Below are 14,083 nucleotides of genomic sequence, written 5' to 3' on the forward strand. Positions count from 1 at the left end.
CTGCTCAGAAGTCACTTCATTTGAAATAGCTGCCACTCTGACCCTTCACCCCTCCTGGTCACCTTACGCTACTCTGCAGCTCTTAGCTTTCTCACTCCTCACCTATTTGCCCCCCACCCCCACAGACACCCAGACTGGAGTGTAAACCCCAAGAAGTCAGGGACTTTGTTCTGATGCAGCTGTATTCCCTGCTGGAACCTAGAACAGGGCCTCATCCCTGTAGGGGCTCCATAAATACTTGTGAAAAGCAAAGATCGCACTTTTAACTATTGCACTTTGCCTTTTCTTGACTTCAGTCTGTGATGATTAAAAGCTTTACGTACCAGACTTATGATTTGTATACTTTTTATGTGAATAATGTTGAACCAAATGATTTTGGCTGGTAGGAAAATGCAAGACAGTGAAAATGCACAACAGAAGGCATAGGTTTAAAAAGGTGAAAATCAGGGACTTCCCCGGCTGCCCAGTGGTTAAGACCTCATGCCTCCCCTGCAGGGGGCATGGATTCGATCCCTGGTCAGGAAACTAAGATCCCTGTGGTCCAAAAAAAAAAAAAAAAAAATAAGGTGAAAATCATTGACTTTTCCCAACATACCTAAACCTGAGATTGGTGAAGTCAGGGCCAGAAAGTGGGACTAATGTCTTCTAAAAGTCACACCACAAAAAAACGGGGGTGGCGTGCATACTAACTGTTTATTTTAAAAATTACCCATCTTAAAAAAAAATGATCCAGCCTTCTTAGAAGGAAGGCAAATGTTTGCATCTCTCAACTTGTGTGGATGTGCTTGAAAAAACTGGATGTTGCATTTCCTGTTTTCTTCCTCACAGCTGAGCTGGTCAGAGTCCAGTTAGCTGACACCTTACCAGTGAAGGTTTCTTTTGTTTTGTTTTCCCAAAGGCAGAGTGGTAGGCATCCTTCAGAAGAACTGGCGGGACTATGTGGTGACATTTCCATCCATAGAAGAGGTCCAATCACAGGGCAAAAATGCTCAGAAAATCCTAGTTACACCTTGGGATTACAGAATTCCCAAAATCCGAATCAGCACTCAACAAGCAGAAGCCCTCCAGGTACCTCCTCTCCTTCACCTCTGGTCTCTGCCAGCTTTCGAGCAGTACCAGGAAACGCTGTTAACTTCTTTGCATAAGAAGGGGTAAATTATTGATGGCATGTGGCATTCCGAGATCCTGTTTTCTAAAAATTCTAAATATATAGAACCATCTATTAAGTAGTCCTTGGTTAATAAATGAAGGCCAGAGAGAAACCGTCCTAGAAAGAGCTGTGCAGGACAGCTGGAGAGAACATTCATTATCCAGCTGTCCAACACAGAAACTTCCAATAGATACACTTTGCCAACGCTAACAAGCTTTCTTCCAGCAAGTGATATAGAAATACGATTGCTCTGCCCTGTGGGGATGATATAGTGGTACTTCGCAGAATCGATTATCCATAAAGGAACGGAGCCCCGGAGAGAAGACGTAAACAAGAAAGTTAGAAATTAACCTTTACTGTGGCAAAGGGTGTAGGCATCACCCAGTCTGATTTGCCCGATGTTCTGTAGTTTGTAAATGAGACGCTGAAGCAGGATGTCTCCAGCCTGTAACCTGTTCATCGTGTTCCTTTCCATTCTGAAGCCTCACTCAGGCTCTCAGAGGCCAGGTGCAATAGCTGCTTTCTGTATCTGTGGCTTGCTGGAATATGGGGTAGTGAGGTTCAGTTCACGCTGATAACCTTCTCCCCACCAAAAGATGTCTTAAGAAATTAGAAAGTAACTCCAAAACACACACAAATGGACATTTTTTGCTTTGAGATTTCATCTGGACTCGGCATAGTTGGGCTTTTCTCTTGGGCTGCCTGTGTTAACTAGGATGTGTCATAGGTGGCTCTGTCCCTCAGCTTTCCGTCTCCAGCCCTCTTACTTGGTGCAGAGAGGTAATGCCTCCCTTCAAAGCACTGGGTTAAGCATTCACCTACCATCTGGCAATTTAGTAAAACAGGAAAAACCCAATAAAAGGAAAAAAAAGAAAAGAAGATGGTTATTTGTATTAATAAATTGGCCACTCTCTGTGGAGCTCAATGCTGTTTATCCCTTGTTTGTTTGGTGTTGCTGATTGACCCACTTAACTCCTGACACTGGGTTTGTGTTTCCCCCTCTCTGTGCAGGACTTCAGGGTGGTCGTGCGCATCGACTCCTGGGAGTCGACATCCATGTACCCAAATGGACATTTCGTGCGTGTTCTAGGGAGAATCGGAGATCTGGAAGGGGAAATTGCAACCATCCTGGTGGAAAACAACATCTCAGTTGTCCCCTTCTCAGAAGCTCAGGTCAGCCTGGCCCCGGTCCTTTGGTCTGATAAAAGGCATTTTCTACTTTTTCGTTTGTTTGCCCTTGTTGTTGTTCTGTCGGTAAGAAAGAAAAATTTTTGTACTGTGTAACAAACTGCTGTCTAAACCAGAGCTAATGGGAAAAGTTCATTCCTCTTTAACTCTGTGTTTGAACGAGATTGAAGTCAACTTCAAGTGCAGTTAGTTTCTTACAGCCTCATAGCTCTCAGATGTTTACATGTTTCCAACTGTGCTTACAAATGGTATGTCAGTAGCTTATAGTCAGTGTACATCCGTCCCCTGGAACTACATGGGCACCTAGTTGTCACAGACCCACTGGGCTCTGCTCCCTGTCTTGTTCATTCAACCAGAGGCCTGCAGAAAGCAGTGGGAAGCAGCTTCTTGGGTATACGTCTCTGACCCATGGGTCAAAACAGTCATGCTCATTAGGAAATCATTTCTGTGACCTTTACAGAAAACAAAAATTGTGTGAACATAAAGCATCAGCTATTTCTGTCACATTATGATCTGTTAAAAATCCTCGTAAATCTTGTTTATTATTCTTGCATAGCTATATTCATAGTGCACACAGGCTATTTTTTGCTTCTTGCACTTAAAATTATTTCTGTGTGCTGACATAGCCTACTTATTTTTAATAATGATGGCAAATTACTCTATATTGATGTACTCTAGTTTGCTTAAGCTTTCCTCAGTTGTGGAGCATTTGGGATTTTTAATGTTTCAGTATTATAAAAGGTGCTACTTCAAATGTTTCATAAACATCACTTTTTTTTTTTAATGTTTTGATCATTTTCTTTGGAATGTAATACTTAAAGTGAGATTACCAAGTCAAATGGCATAAAAAAATGTAAGTAGCTTTTGCTGTGAATTGGCAGGTTGTCCTCCAGAAAAACTGGGCCAGTTTGCATTGTCATTAAGAGCATATGGGTGTTCTTATTTTCATTATAATTTTTGACAGAATAGTAACTATAATGGTAAAAATACTTTAGAATATTTTACATTATTAAAATTTTATGTTTAACATTAGTATCTCGAAATCATTTGTTGACTTCTTTTGACAGCTTAGTGAAAATGTTGGAACAAAATAAAACATGAATTAGACTTCATAGGACTAGAATTCTTCCCTTTTAGCCTACTTAACTGCAAATTGATGGCTTGAATAGGTAATAATGCAGAAAAAAAATGCCCAAGATTGATCCTGCTTTAAAAGGGGAATATGCTTTTAATATCTGGGACATGTTGATTTTTTTTCAGGGCTTGACTTGAATTAAAAGCTCAAATATATTTAAACAAATGGATCATTTGAAAATGCGGTAGATATTGTACTTTTTAGAAGCCACCCATTCATTCTTGCTCCAACCCTCACAACTAAAGAGACCGTAAATGCTCTGGAACATTTCCTGTCAGACTGTAGAGCCTTCAAGGGCAGGCAGATTGTGTCTTTCCAATTGAGTCCCGACTTTCCAGAACCTCACACGGCTCCTGACATCTATTAGGCACCTAATAAATAATTATTGCTCAAAGGAAACAAACATAGGTAGAAGGTAGTGAGTAATGAGGGGCTTCCCAGGTGGTGCTAGTGGTAAAGAATCTGCCTGGCAATGCAGGAGACGTAAGAACCTCGGGTTCAGTCCTTGGGCCGGGAAGATCCCCTGGAGGAGGAAATGGCAACCTACCCCAGTATTTTTGCCTGGAGAATCCCATGGGCAGAGGAGCCTGTGGGCTACAGTCCATAGATCGCAAAGGGTCGGACACGACTGAGTGACTTAGCACACGCACACAATGAGTAATGAATGGGGTTTCTATGCGGTCACATGGAGAATGTTAGAGAGTTTTTATGGAAACTTCTGGTGCAGAATTGCTGAATCTTGGGCCTCTCCTTGTACAGATGTGTGAGATGCCAGTCAACACACCGGAAAATCCCTGGAAGGTAAATTCCCAAGAGGAACGAGAACGTGAAGACCTGAGGAAAACCCACCTGGTGTTCAGCATCGACCCCAGCGGCTGTGAAGATGTGGACGACACCCTGTCGGTCCGAGCCTTGGATAATGGCAACCTGGAGCTTGGAGTCCACATTGCAGATGTGACGTACTTTGTAGCACCACACTCTTACGTTGACACTGAAGCTAGGACAAGGTACCACTTTTAGAAATCAGCACTAGGATTGTGTGTGTGTGCGACTATAACGTGTTCTGCAACTGTGCTAAGTCGCTTCAGTCGTGTCTGACTTTTTGCGACCCTATGGACTATAGGCCACCAGGCTCCTCTGTCCATGGGATTCTCCAGGCAAGAATACTGGAGTGGGTTGTGACTTCCTCCTCCAGGGGATCTTCCCGACCCAGGGATCAAACCCAAGTCTCTTACATCTCCTGCGTTGGCAGGTGGGTTCTTTACCTCTAGCGCCACCTGGGAAGCCCATGCTAGTTTCAGATTTTTAAAATAAAGATTTCACAGTCGGGAACAGTGCTAAAGATCCTTCCAGGAAAAAGAAAAAAAATTTTGAAGTCCACTTCCCCTTTTCCTTTAGAAAAGTAGTATCTTGATCAATTTACGTTTCCTTTATTTGTTTTTCGGCTGCATGTGGGCTTTCTCTAGTTGGGATGAGTGGGAGCTACTCCCTAGTTGCGATGTGCGGGCTTCTCTTTGCAGTGGCTTCTCTTGAGGGAGGTTGCAAAGGCTTAGTTGCCCCATGGCATGTGGGATCTTCCCAGATCAAGGACTGAGCCTGAGTGCCACGCATTGGCAGGTGATTCTTAACCACTGGACACCAGGGAAGCCCCTGCCTTTCCTTTTTTAACAAAAGCTTTTCACATGTTGTACCCTACAGTGAAATGGGTTCAATTTTTCATGTAGTAATATCCTATTTTATATAAATACTGGGTCATTACACTTTAATTTCTCCTACACAACTAAGATTTGTGCCGCTCTGTCTTTCTCTTTTGTATCAGTGGAAGAATATTCAGCCCAAAGCGGCACCACTTAGAAAAGTGGGAACACAGGCATAGCTTTGTCGCCCAGCCTGCTGCACTTTGTGAAAAGCAGCAGCCTGGGGGGATTGGCGCGGAGCCCTGGGCCATTTCCTCACCGCAGCCTGTGCCGTCAGCAGTTCTGCCTCTCGCTGCCGAAGGTCACGGACCTGCATGTGTGTCGTTCACAGGGCCACCACTTACTACTTAGCGGACCGTCGCTATGACATGCTGCCCGCCATCCTCAGCGCTGGCGTGTGCTCCCTCCTGGGAGGCGTTGATAGGTGAGTTGCTTCCTTATTTCTATCGTCAGCACTCGTCTTGGTCCTTCCGTGATGCCTGGTGGCTCTGCTCCTGGCCGCTTCCTACTTTCCCACCGCCCTTCCCACCCCTGCTTCCCCCCCAATCCTCTGCTTGGGGACAGCTTTATTCCTCGCACCTTCCCTTCCCTTCCCTTCCACCCCTCTTTTCTTTTTGACTCCTTTCCTTCTGCCCAGCTGGGAGGCTGCTTCTCCCTCTTGTTGACTTTTTAAAGTCAAAGTCTAAGAACAAATGTGTGTCACTTTGTACATATATGTTCCCTGGTTGACGCTGTTTTTCACAAGGATCACGAACTTAGGGAGTTTTGTGTTTATTTGTTGTAATTAAAGTTTATATCTGTCCTTGAAGCTGAAAATTCACACCTTCCAAAAGATGTTTAGTGAAAGGCTCCCACCTGCCCCTTTCCATCAGTTGCCAATTTCTTATGTATTTTTTTAGATACAATACTATAACAAAAAAGCACTCCCTGTTTTCCACCTTCCTGTATGGGGAAACACCCAGTTCTTCCCCGCTCTTTCTTTCCCATAAGTCTCTCTTGTCTTTACAGAGGGCACATTACATCTGACACTGCTCGCCACCAGACACGTGGAGGTCTTTCTCCACACCACGCTGTTCTCTGCAGCCCCAGCTGGGTGTCGTACAGTTTGATTCAGTTCTGATGCTGTCTTCCCCAGAGATGGCATCAGGTTCCACAGCGTAAGGGCTCAGCCTCGCACAACTGTCCCCCTCTCCCCAACTTCAGACACTGTCACAGGCCCAGATTGTCACCGTGCTTCTGACTGACCCGCTGTAGGTTAGAGCAGGGGTCCCCAACCCCCAGGCCATGGACTGGTACCAGTTAGGCACCAGACCATCACACACTAGGTGAGCAGTGGGCAGGCAAGTGAGCGAAACTTCATCTGTGTTTACAGCCACTCCCCATGGCTCGCGTTACCACCTGAGCGCCGCCTCCTGTTGGACCAGTGGTGGCATTAGATTCTCATAGCACGAACCCTGCTGCTCTTGACTCATCCTGAAGCCATCCCCAGTCCACCCCTGGTCTGTGGAAAAAACTGTCTTCCATGAAACTGGTCCCTGGTGCCAGAGAATTGGGGACTGCTGGATTAGAGCTTTCCACTACTTGGTCCTTGCACTTCAGATGCCAGTTGAAGTCCACATTGTTACGTGTACTTCTAACCAACTGGCTGTAAATCAGAGATACCCAGACCTCCTCCTCAGGTTCAATTAATTGTTAGAGCAGCTCTCAGAACTCAGCAAAGCAATGTACTTATGTTCACTGTATAGAAGTATATGATAAGGGATACAGGCGAACATCCAGATGAAAGAGTTGTGTAGGGCAAGGTATGTGGAAGGAACACAGAGCTTCTAGGCCTGGGGTGCCACTCGCCCAGCACCTCTGTGTGTTCACCAACCCAGAAGCTCTCCAAACCTCGCTCACTGGGGATTTTATGGAAGCTTCATCACATTGGCGTGATCCATTAGACTCCATTTTCAGCCCTTCTCCTCAAGAGAATGAGGGCCAGGACTGAAAGCTTCTAATCATGGCTTGGTCTTTCTGGTGACCAGCCTCCTGCAGGAGCCCGCCTCGTTAGAACAAGACATGCCTGTCTCCCAGGAAATTACAAGGGTGTCAGGGGCCCTGTGTCAGGAGGTAGGGACTGTTATTTCACGCACTAATGCGCATATCTGGACATGTGGTCTTTCTTTGTTGTACAAATGGTGACCATATATATACTCTTCAGACTTTGCTTCTTTTTTAACTTAACAATACGTATCTTGGAGATCACTCCATATTAATAACAGTTCTCTATCTATGGGAATTTGGATTGTTTCCAAGTTTTTGCTATTATAAACAAAGCTGCACTGAATTACTTGGAATATAGCTCATTTCACATTTTTAAAAGTACAGTGTTTATGGAAGATAAAGTCCTAGAAGTAGAATTTCTGTGTCAAACGGTGTATGCATTTGTGTTTAAAAAGCAAATTGCCTTCCATAGAGGTTATACCAGTTACATTCTCTGTCACTGTATGAGAGCGCTAGTTTCCCCACAACCTTGCCAACACAATATATTGTGTTTTTTTATCTTTGCCAATTTGATAAATGAACATGGTATCTTAAAAGTGATTTTGATTTGCATTTTTCCTTCTATGAGTAATTTTTTTTTTGTATGCCTTAGTCATTTGTGTATCCTGTTCTATGAACTCTTTCATGTTTTTTGCCCCTTTTTCTTTTGCTTTCTTGATCTATTAGTAATTGGTATGAAAGAGCTCGTCACATGTTAAGAAATTAGCTTTTTTTTTTTTTTTTTGAAGAAATTAGCTCTGTTTTTGATGTCAGTTGCAGATGTTAGCGTTATGGTGGTAAAGTCGTTCTTTACTAAGTGAACTTTTTGCTCATGAACCTGCTGTCAAGACTGATATCCTAGTTCAGTGTTACCTAGTAGCATTCGAAAGGCTTGACTCCTCTTTGCTAGAGAGCCCAGTAATACTTAACTCTAATTCTGTCAGTGCTGTGCTGCTCTAAGGAACATGGAGAACCATCAAGTTGGGCTTGCAACAGTTCGTGTGAACTCATTTCAGATTTGCTCAGAGATCCACAGAACCTTGTCTAACCTTGTTTTCATTTTAAGTATCTTTCACCTTAGCAGCTGAGTGTTGGATTGAAACATCAGACCGGAAACCCATAGCAACGTCATTTCTTTCGTTAAATTTAGGCTCTAGTTCTGTTCATTTCAAAAAATGGTAGGATTAACAATGATGAATGTGACTGGTTTTGCAGGTATGCCGTAAGCGTGATGTGGGAATTAGATAAGACCTCCTATGAAATTAAGAAAGTATGGTATGGCAGAACCATTATTCGATCAGCATACAAACTGTTTTATGAAGCAGCCCAAGACTTGCTGGACGGAAACTTCAGCGTTGTGAAGGATATTCCGGAATTCAAGGATCTGGATGAGAAGAGCCGACAAGCCAAGCTGGAGGAGTTGGTGTGGGCAATCAGAAAGCTGACTGACATAGCCCGCCACATCCGAGCCAAGCGAGACCGCTGCGGTGCCCTGGAGCTGGAAGGGGTGGAGGTTCGCATCCAGCTCGATGAGAAAAAGAACATTCACGACCTCATCCCCAAGCAGCCCCTGGAAGTCCACGAGACCGTGGCTGAATGCATGATCCTGGCCAACCACTGGGTAGCCAAGAAGATCTGGGAGAGCTTCCCTCACCAAGCCTTGCTGCGCCGACACCCTCCTCCCCACCAGGAGTTTTTCTCCGAATTCCGAGAGTGTGCTAAAGCAAAGGGCTTCTTCATAGATACACGGTAGTTTCTCTCTTGAAGGGGCAGGAAAATGGAAGGGGTTACTGTACATGTATATATTTTACAGTGGTTATTAAAATGTGACAGCCAGATTTTTGACCAAAAAGAGAAAACTTCTTGGCTTTTCTTCATTTACTATAATGTAGGTAAAGAGGCTTCCTTTTTTCTTTTTGGCTGCCCCGCATGGCTTGGGAGATTTTAGTTCCCCAACCAGGAATTGAAGCATGTAGTTTTAACCACTGGACCTTGGCTCAATAATTCTTGATTTAAAAAAAGAAAAAGTTTATTTATTGACCTATACAGGATGTTTAAGGTTAAGGGTGTTAGGAATTTAACTCGAAAGGTACCTGGCCACCCACTGTGTGCTGAGCGTTAACTTCACCTCATAGGTTCAGCACATTATTCTTCACTGCTTAAGAAAGGTAGTGGAGGGAATTCCCTGGTGAGCCAGTGGTTAGGACTTGGTGCTTTGACTGCGGTGGCCCAGGTTCCATTTCTGGTTGGGGAACTAAGACCCCGTAAGCTGTGCAGTGTGGCAAAAACAGAAAACAATGTTATTTGAATTCTGAAATGTTCTTTGTTTAAATCTCAAAAGCAAGTTAGATTTCTGTAGTTGAAAAAAGTTGCTTCTCTGAAATGTGTCCCAAATAAATTTTAACTATGGGGAGATGAGCATATTCAGTTGGTGAGTAAAGGGTTCTCCTTGAGTGTTGACTTGTAAATTATTGCTGGGGACCAAATAAGAATTTTTCCATTTTTTGTCAGGTCCAATAAAGCACTGGCTGATTCTCTGGATAATGCAAATGACCCCAACGATCCCATCGTCAACAAGTTGCTTCGATCCATGGCTACGCAGGCCATGTCTAACGCTCTTTATTTTTCCACCGGATCATGTGCCGAGGAAGAGTTCCATCACTATGGTGAATGATTGCAATTTTCTTCTGTTGTGGCCAAAGCCTTGAGCAAACTGTTTAAAGAAGTTTTTTGTTATTGTTGTTTATTTTGATTTTTTGGTTAATTTTTTAAGGTCTTGCATTAGATAAATATACTCACTTTACATCTCCAATAAGAAGATACTCAGATATTATAGTGCACCGATTACTAATGGCAGCCATTTCAGAAGATAAGAAAATGGAAATTAAGGAAAATTTATTCAGCAATAAAGATCTTGAGGAGTTATGCAGACATATCAACAACAGAAACCGAGTAAGAGGGATTTTTAATTCTCTTACCATCATCTCTTTTGCTAACAGAATATCAACTTTATTGTGTAGTAGAACAAAGTACCGTATATCCCAGCAAATTAAACTCTAGAATTATTCCAATCAATGAGAAAGATGAAAAATCATAAAGTTGGTTGAGTACCTCTCAATACATTTACAAATGTTCTGAAATACTTAATGTGGATTTATGAGATTCAACGAGTCAGATTTTTCCCCCCAAAATGTAGAAATGTGAAAGATTGTCTATCATCTTGCTACCCAAAGATAATAACGATTCTAGACAATGCTTTTTATTTATAAAAATATCCAATCATACCTGCTGTTTGAAGTAGGGCCTTTTTTCACTTAACATTGTTATTTATAGATACTGTATCAATATAGTTACATCATTATTTTATAAACTACTTTGTATTTTATTTCATATTGTTGCTATTGACCATGTTATACAACTTAGATAGAACGAGACCATTTGGTTAAACATCAGATTGGAAACTGCCTAAATGTTTAATATTATCTGTATCCAGTTAGAACACTAGTTTGATACTAAACAGTCTTGTAGCCAGTACTCATGTGGGTTTAAATTAAAAATTCAGCTCCTCACTTGCACTAGCCACATTTTACATGCTTAATAGATACGTGTGGCTAGCGGCTACCTAAGGGACAACACAGATACAGAATGTTTCCATCATTTCAGAAAGTTTGGTGAGGCAGCAGTGTTCCTGGCAATCTAGTTTACAACCATCCTCATGTCTATTTTTACAGATTTCTCACATTTTGCCTGGATAAATTCCTGGCAATAATGAATTACTAAATCAAAAGAGGTACACAAAACTTTCAGCTTTTAATTGGAAGATAATTGCTGTACAGTTTATAGTGAAATAAATCAGATTAATGAATCTGCCATACATCAACACAAATCAGGCATAATTAAAACTTTCATACTATTAAGAATTAATTTTCTAAGACATTTTTGAGGGATTGATAAAGGGTCCTACAAAATTGATTTAATTAATAATAGAGAATATTTGTATTAATGGTTTTCTAGAACCTCGCCTTTTTAAAAGACATTGTTTCTTTGGGAATATGAATCACATGTTTCTTCTGGGGTGTCCAGAAGTCCATCATGTTTGGGGCTTGTGCTTCTTCTTACAGGCAGCACAGCATTCTCAGAAGCAGTCTACTGAGCTCTTCCAATGCATGTATTTTAAAGACAAAGACCCAGACACTGAGGAGCGTTGCATATCTGATGGGGTCATTTATTCAATTAGGACAAATGGTGTGCTTGTGTTTATACCAAGGTATGTTATTTCTAACACAAAAGTTGTTACGAAGTCATAGTTAACCTTAATATAGACACAGTATAGAAACGGTGGGTTCGATTCCTGGGTTGGGAAGATCCCCTGGAGAAGGGAAAGCCTACCCACTCCAGTATTCTGGCCTGGAGAATTCCATGGACTGTATAGTCCAGAGGGTCACAGAGTCGGACACGACTGAGTGACTTTCACTTTACAGAAATGGTACATTAGATATCATTCTTTAAAGCACTTTAGCAACTATTTTGAAGTTACCATATGTACATAATGTAATATATAATTAATTATATGTAAGTATATAAAAAAAAGAGATCCCTGGTAGCTCAGATGGTAAAGAATCTGCCTGCAATGCAGGAGACCTAGGTTCAATTTCTGAGTCAGGAAGATCCCCTAGAGAAGGGAATGGCAACCCACTCCAGTATTCTTGCCTGGAAAATTCCATGAACAAAGGAGCCTGGCAGGCTACAGTCCATGGGGGGTCACAAAAAGTTGGACAGAACTGAGCGACTAACGCATTCACTCACTTCTGTATAAGTCGTCGGATAGTTTTACTTTCTTCTTTAGCGAAACATTTTGTTTTCGTCTGCTCAATGAAGTAGATATTTGGAGGTTAATCAGATGTAAAAGTTCTTTTTCTTGTTTGTTGTTGGAAGTTTTCTGTTGTTGTTTTTAAGCTGTAAGAAAAACTAGCATTCTAGATAAGTATACAAGATCTGCATACTAAGAATATACTATCTCTGAATTTTTATTCTAATACTTCAGGTTTGGGATTAAAGGTGCTGCTTATTTAAGAAATAAAGATGGTTTAGTGGTCTCATGTGGCCCAGATGGCCATTCTGAATGGAAACCAGGATCCCTTCAACGCTTTCAAAACAAAATCACCTCTACCACGACAGAAGGGGAATCTGTTACATTCCATTTGTTTGACCATGTAACAGTAAGTCTGTATTTAATTAAGCATTGCTTTCAATGCAACAAGCAAAGAATGTGACTTAGTAATATCCACTTTCTCCTCTATGATAGGTGAGAATATCTGTACAGACCTCACGTTGCCATTCTGATACAATACGGCTTGAAATAATAAGCAATAAACCACACATGACACCAGATACAGAACTTTTTCAGCAGAGTTCCCTCTTGCTAAAGAGTGATTTAGTGAAAGAAGTAACTAGATCTGTGGAGGAGGCTCAGCTTGCTCAAGAAGTCGCAGTAAACATCACTGAAGATTGTCAAAAATACTGCCAAACAAAGGGAAGAAGCCTGTACACACTTCTAGAGGAAATAAGAGACCTAGCTCTCCTGGATGTTTCCAACAGTTACAGCATATGAAACTCTTCTGACTTCACTGAAAGAGAACTCTGTCTTCCGTGAGTGTTTTACCGTCTTTTCAACATCAAGATAAAAGTTTCTGTGCCATTGACTGCCACCAATCCCTGATTGCGGGGTGAGGGGGAGGCGAGATTGGGTAGATTGTGAAATGTTTTATCACTAAGTTGCATTAAAGTACAATTAGGTCAGTACGGAAAGTGGTTTTTCAGATACTGGATCACTGAACCCTGGCTCTGCAAAACAGGTTGCCAGTCTTGTTAATAAACCTAGAATTGACTTTTGGCCAGCTTGTCTCAAATCAGTTCTTTTATTGCATTAATTTTCCAGTAATTTCTACCCTGGGCCATTTGGGTCACAGGTCCCTCTGACATCTGCCAGAGTAACTTTTCAGTCTCCTTCAGACAGTAAGACTCAGCCCTGTCCCTCTGTCCACTTTAAAACTCTCGACTTCGTATTTGACTCAGTCTCCCCCGCTGTCCCCAGCACCAGTTGGGGTTGGGGCCTAGGGAGTGGGATGGGATACACAGGGTAAGGTCTGTTCTCTCACACCTCCCTTCCATCCTCTCATTGAGCTAAGTACTCCTCAGATGAGCTGCCCAGGCCTTGCTCTTGCTGGAGACTTATTACTTAGCACCATCACTTTGCCAGTCTACACCCTCTCCCCAAAAGCAACTTTCCCCATGTCCTAGTTCGTAAAGATTAGCTCTGCCTTTCCCTCTCCCCCGTGGGAATCTCCTAAGAACCAGACAAACCTTTAAACTTGATTCTCAACATAGTACTATCTGTAATTACCCCTCCACCAAGTTGATAAACTGAGGCTGGAAAAACTCCAATTAGGTCTTCCCACCACGTGCCCCTAACACTTCAGCCTCATATCCACCATTCCCAAGTCTCTTATTGCCTAGATTTTCATTTCTATATTATTGCACATGTTCTTCCCAGTCCTTGGCATCTCCACCAACACAAGGTCTCCTGTGAATCGTCCCGAGGTGCCCATGATACTGTGCAAATTTCTCTCCAACTAACTAACTAGTCAGTAAGGTACCAACCTTCCCTGGTGGTTCAGTGGTAAAGAATCTGCCTGCCAATACAGAAGATACGGGTTTGATCCCTGGTCTGACAGGATCCCCTGGAGAAGGAAATGGTAACCCACTCCAGTATTGCCTGGAGAACCCCATGGACAGAGGAGCCTGGTGTGCCACAGTCCATGGGGTCACAAAGAGCTGGATACAACTTAGTGACTGAACAACAACAAAAAGGTGCCAAGGAGTGTTTGA

The 14,083-nt window shown here is 42.4% G+C and overlaps 1 protein-coding gene across 1 annotated transcript in view; it reads left to right on the plus strand.

The window, feature by feature from the left end:
• DIS3L (DIS3 like exosome 3'-5' exoribonuclease) overlaps positions 1–13,085 on the plus strand; it is a 32,194-nt gene extending 19,109 nt beyond the window's left edge. Inside the window, exons 8-17 of the mRNA XM_052646442.1 lie at positions 899–1,068; positions 2,162–2,323; positions 4,233–4,480; positions 5,502–5,594; positions 8,411–8,944; positions 9,707–9,861; positions 9,969–10,147; positions 11,317–11,462; positions 12,240–12,414; positions 12,501–13,085. Coding sequence (XP_052502402.1) covers positions 899–1,068; positions 2,162–2,323; positions 4,233–4,480; positions 5,502–5,594; positions 8,411–8,944; positions 9,707–9,861; positions 9,969–10,147; positions 11,317–11,462; positions 12,240–12,414; positions 12,501–12,806 — 2,168 coding nt within the window. The 3' untranslated portion in view covers positions 12,807–13,085. The remainder of the gene's footprint in view (positions 1–898; positions 1,069–2,161; positions 2,324–4,232; positions 4,481–5,501; positions 5,595–8,410; positions 8,945–9,706; positions 9,862–9,968; positions 10,148–11,316; positions 11,463–12,239; positions 12,415–12,500) is intronic.
• The last annotated feature ends 998 nt before the right edge of the window (positions 13,086–14,083 follow it).

This window comes from Budorcas taxicolor, chromosome 10 (assembly GCF_023091745.1).
Source record: "Budorcas taxicolor isolate Tak-1 chromosome 10, Takin1.1, whole genome shotgun sequence".
In the NCBI taxonomy this organism is placed as follows: domain Eukaryota; kingdom Metazoa; phylum Chordata; class Mammalia; order Artiodactyla; family Bovidae; genus Budorcas; species Budorcas taxicolor.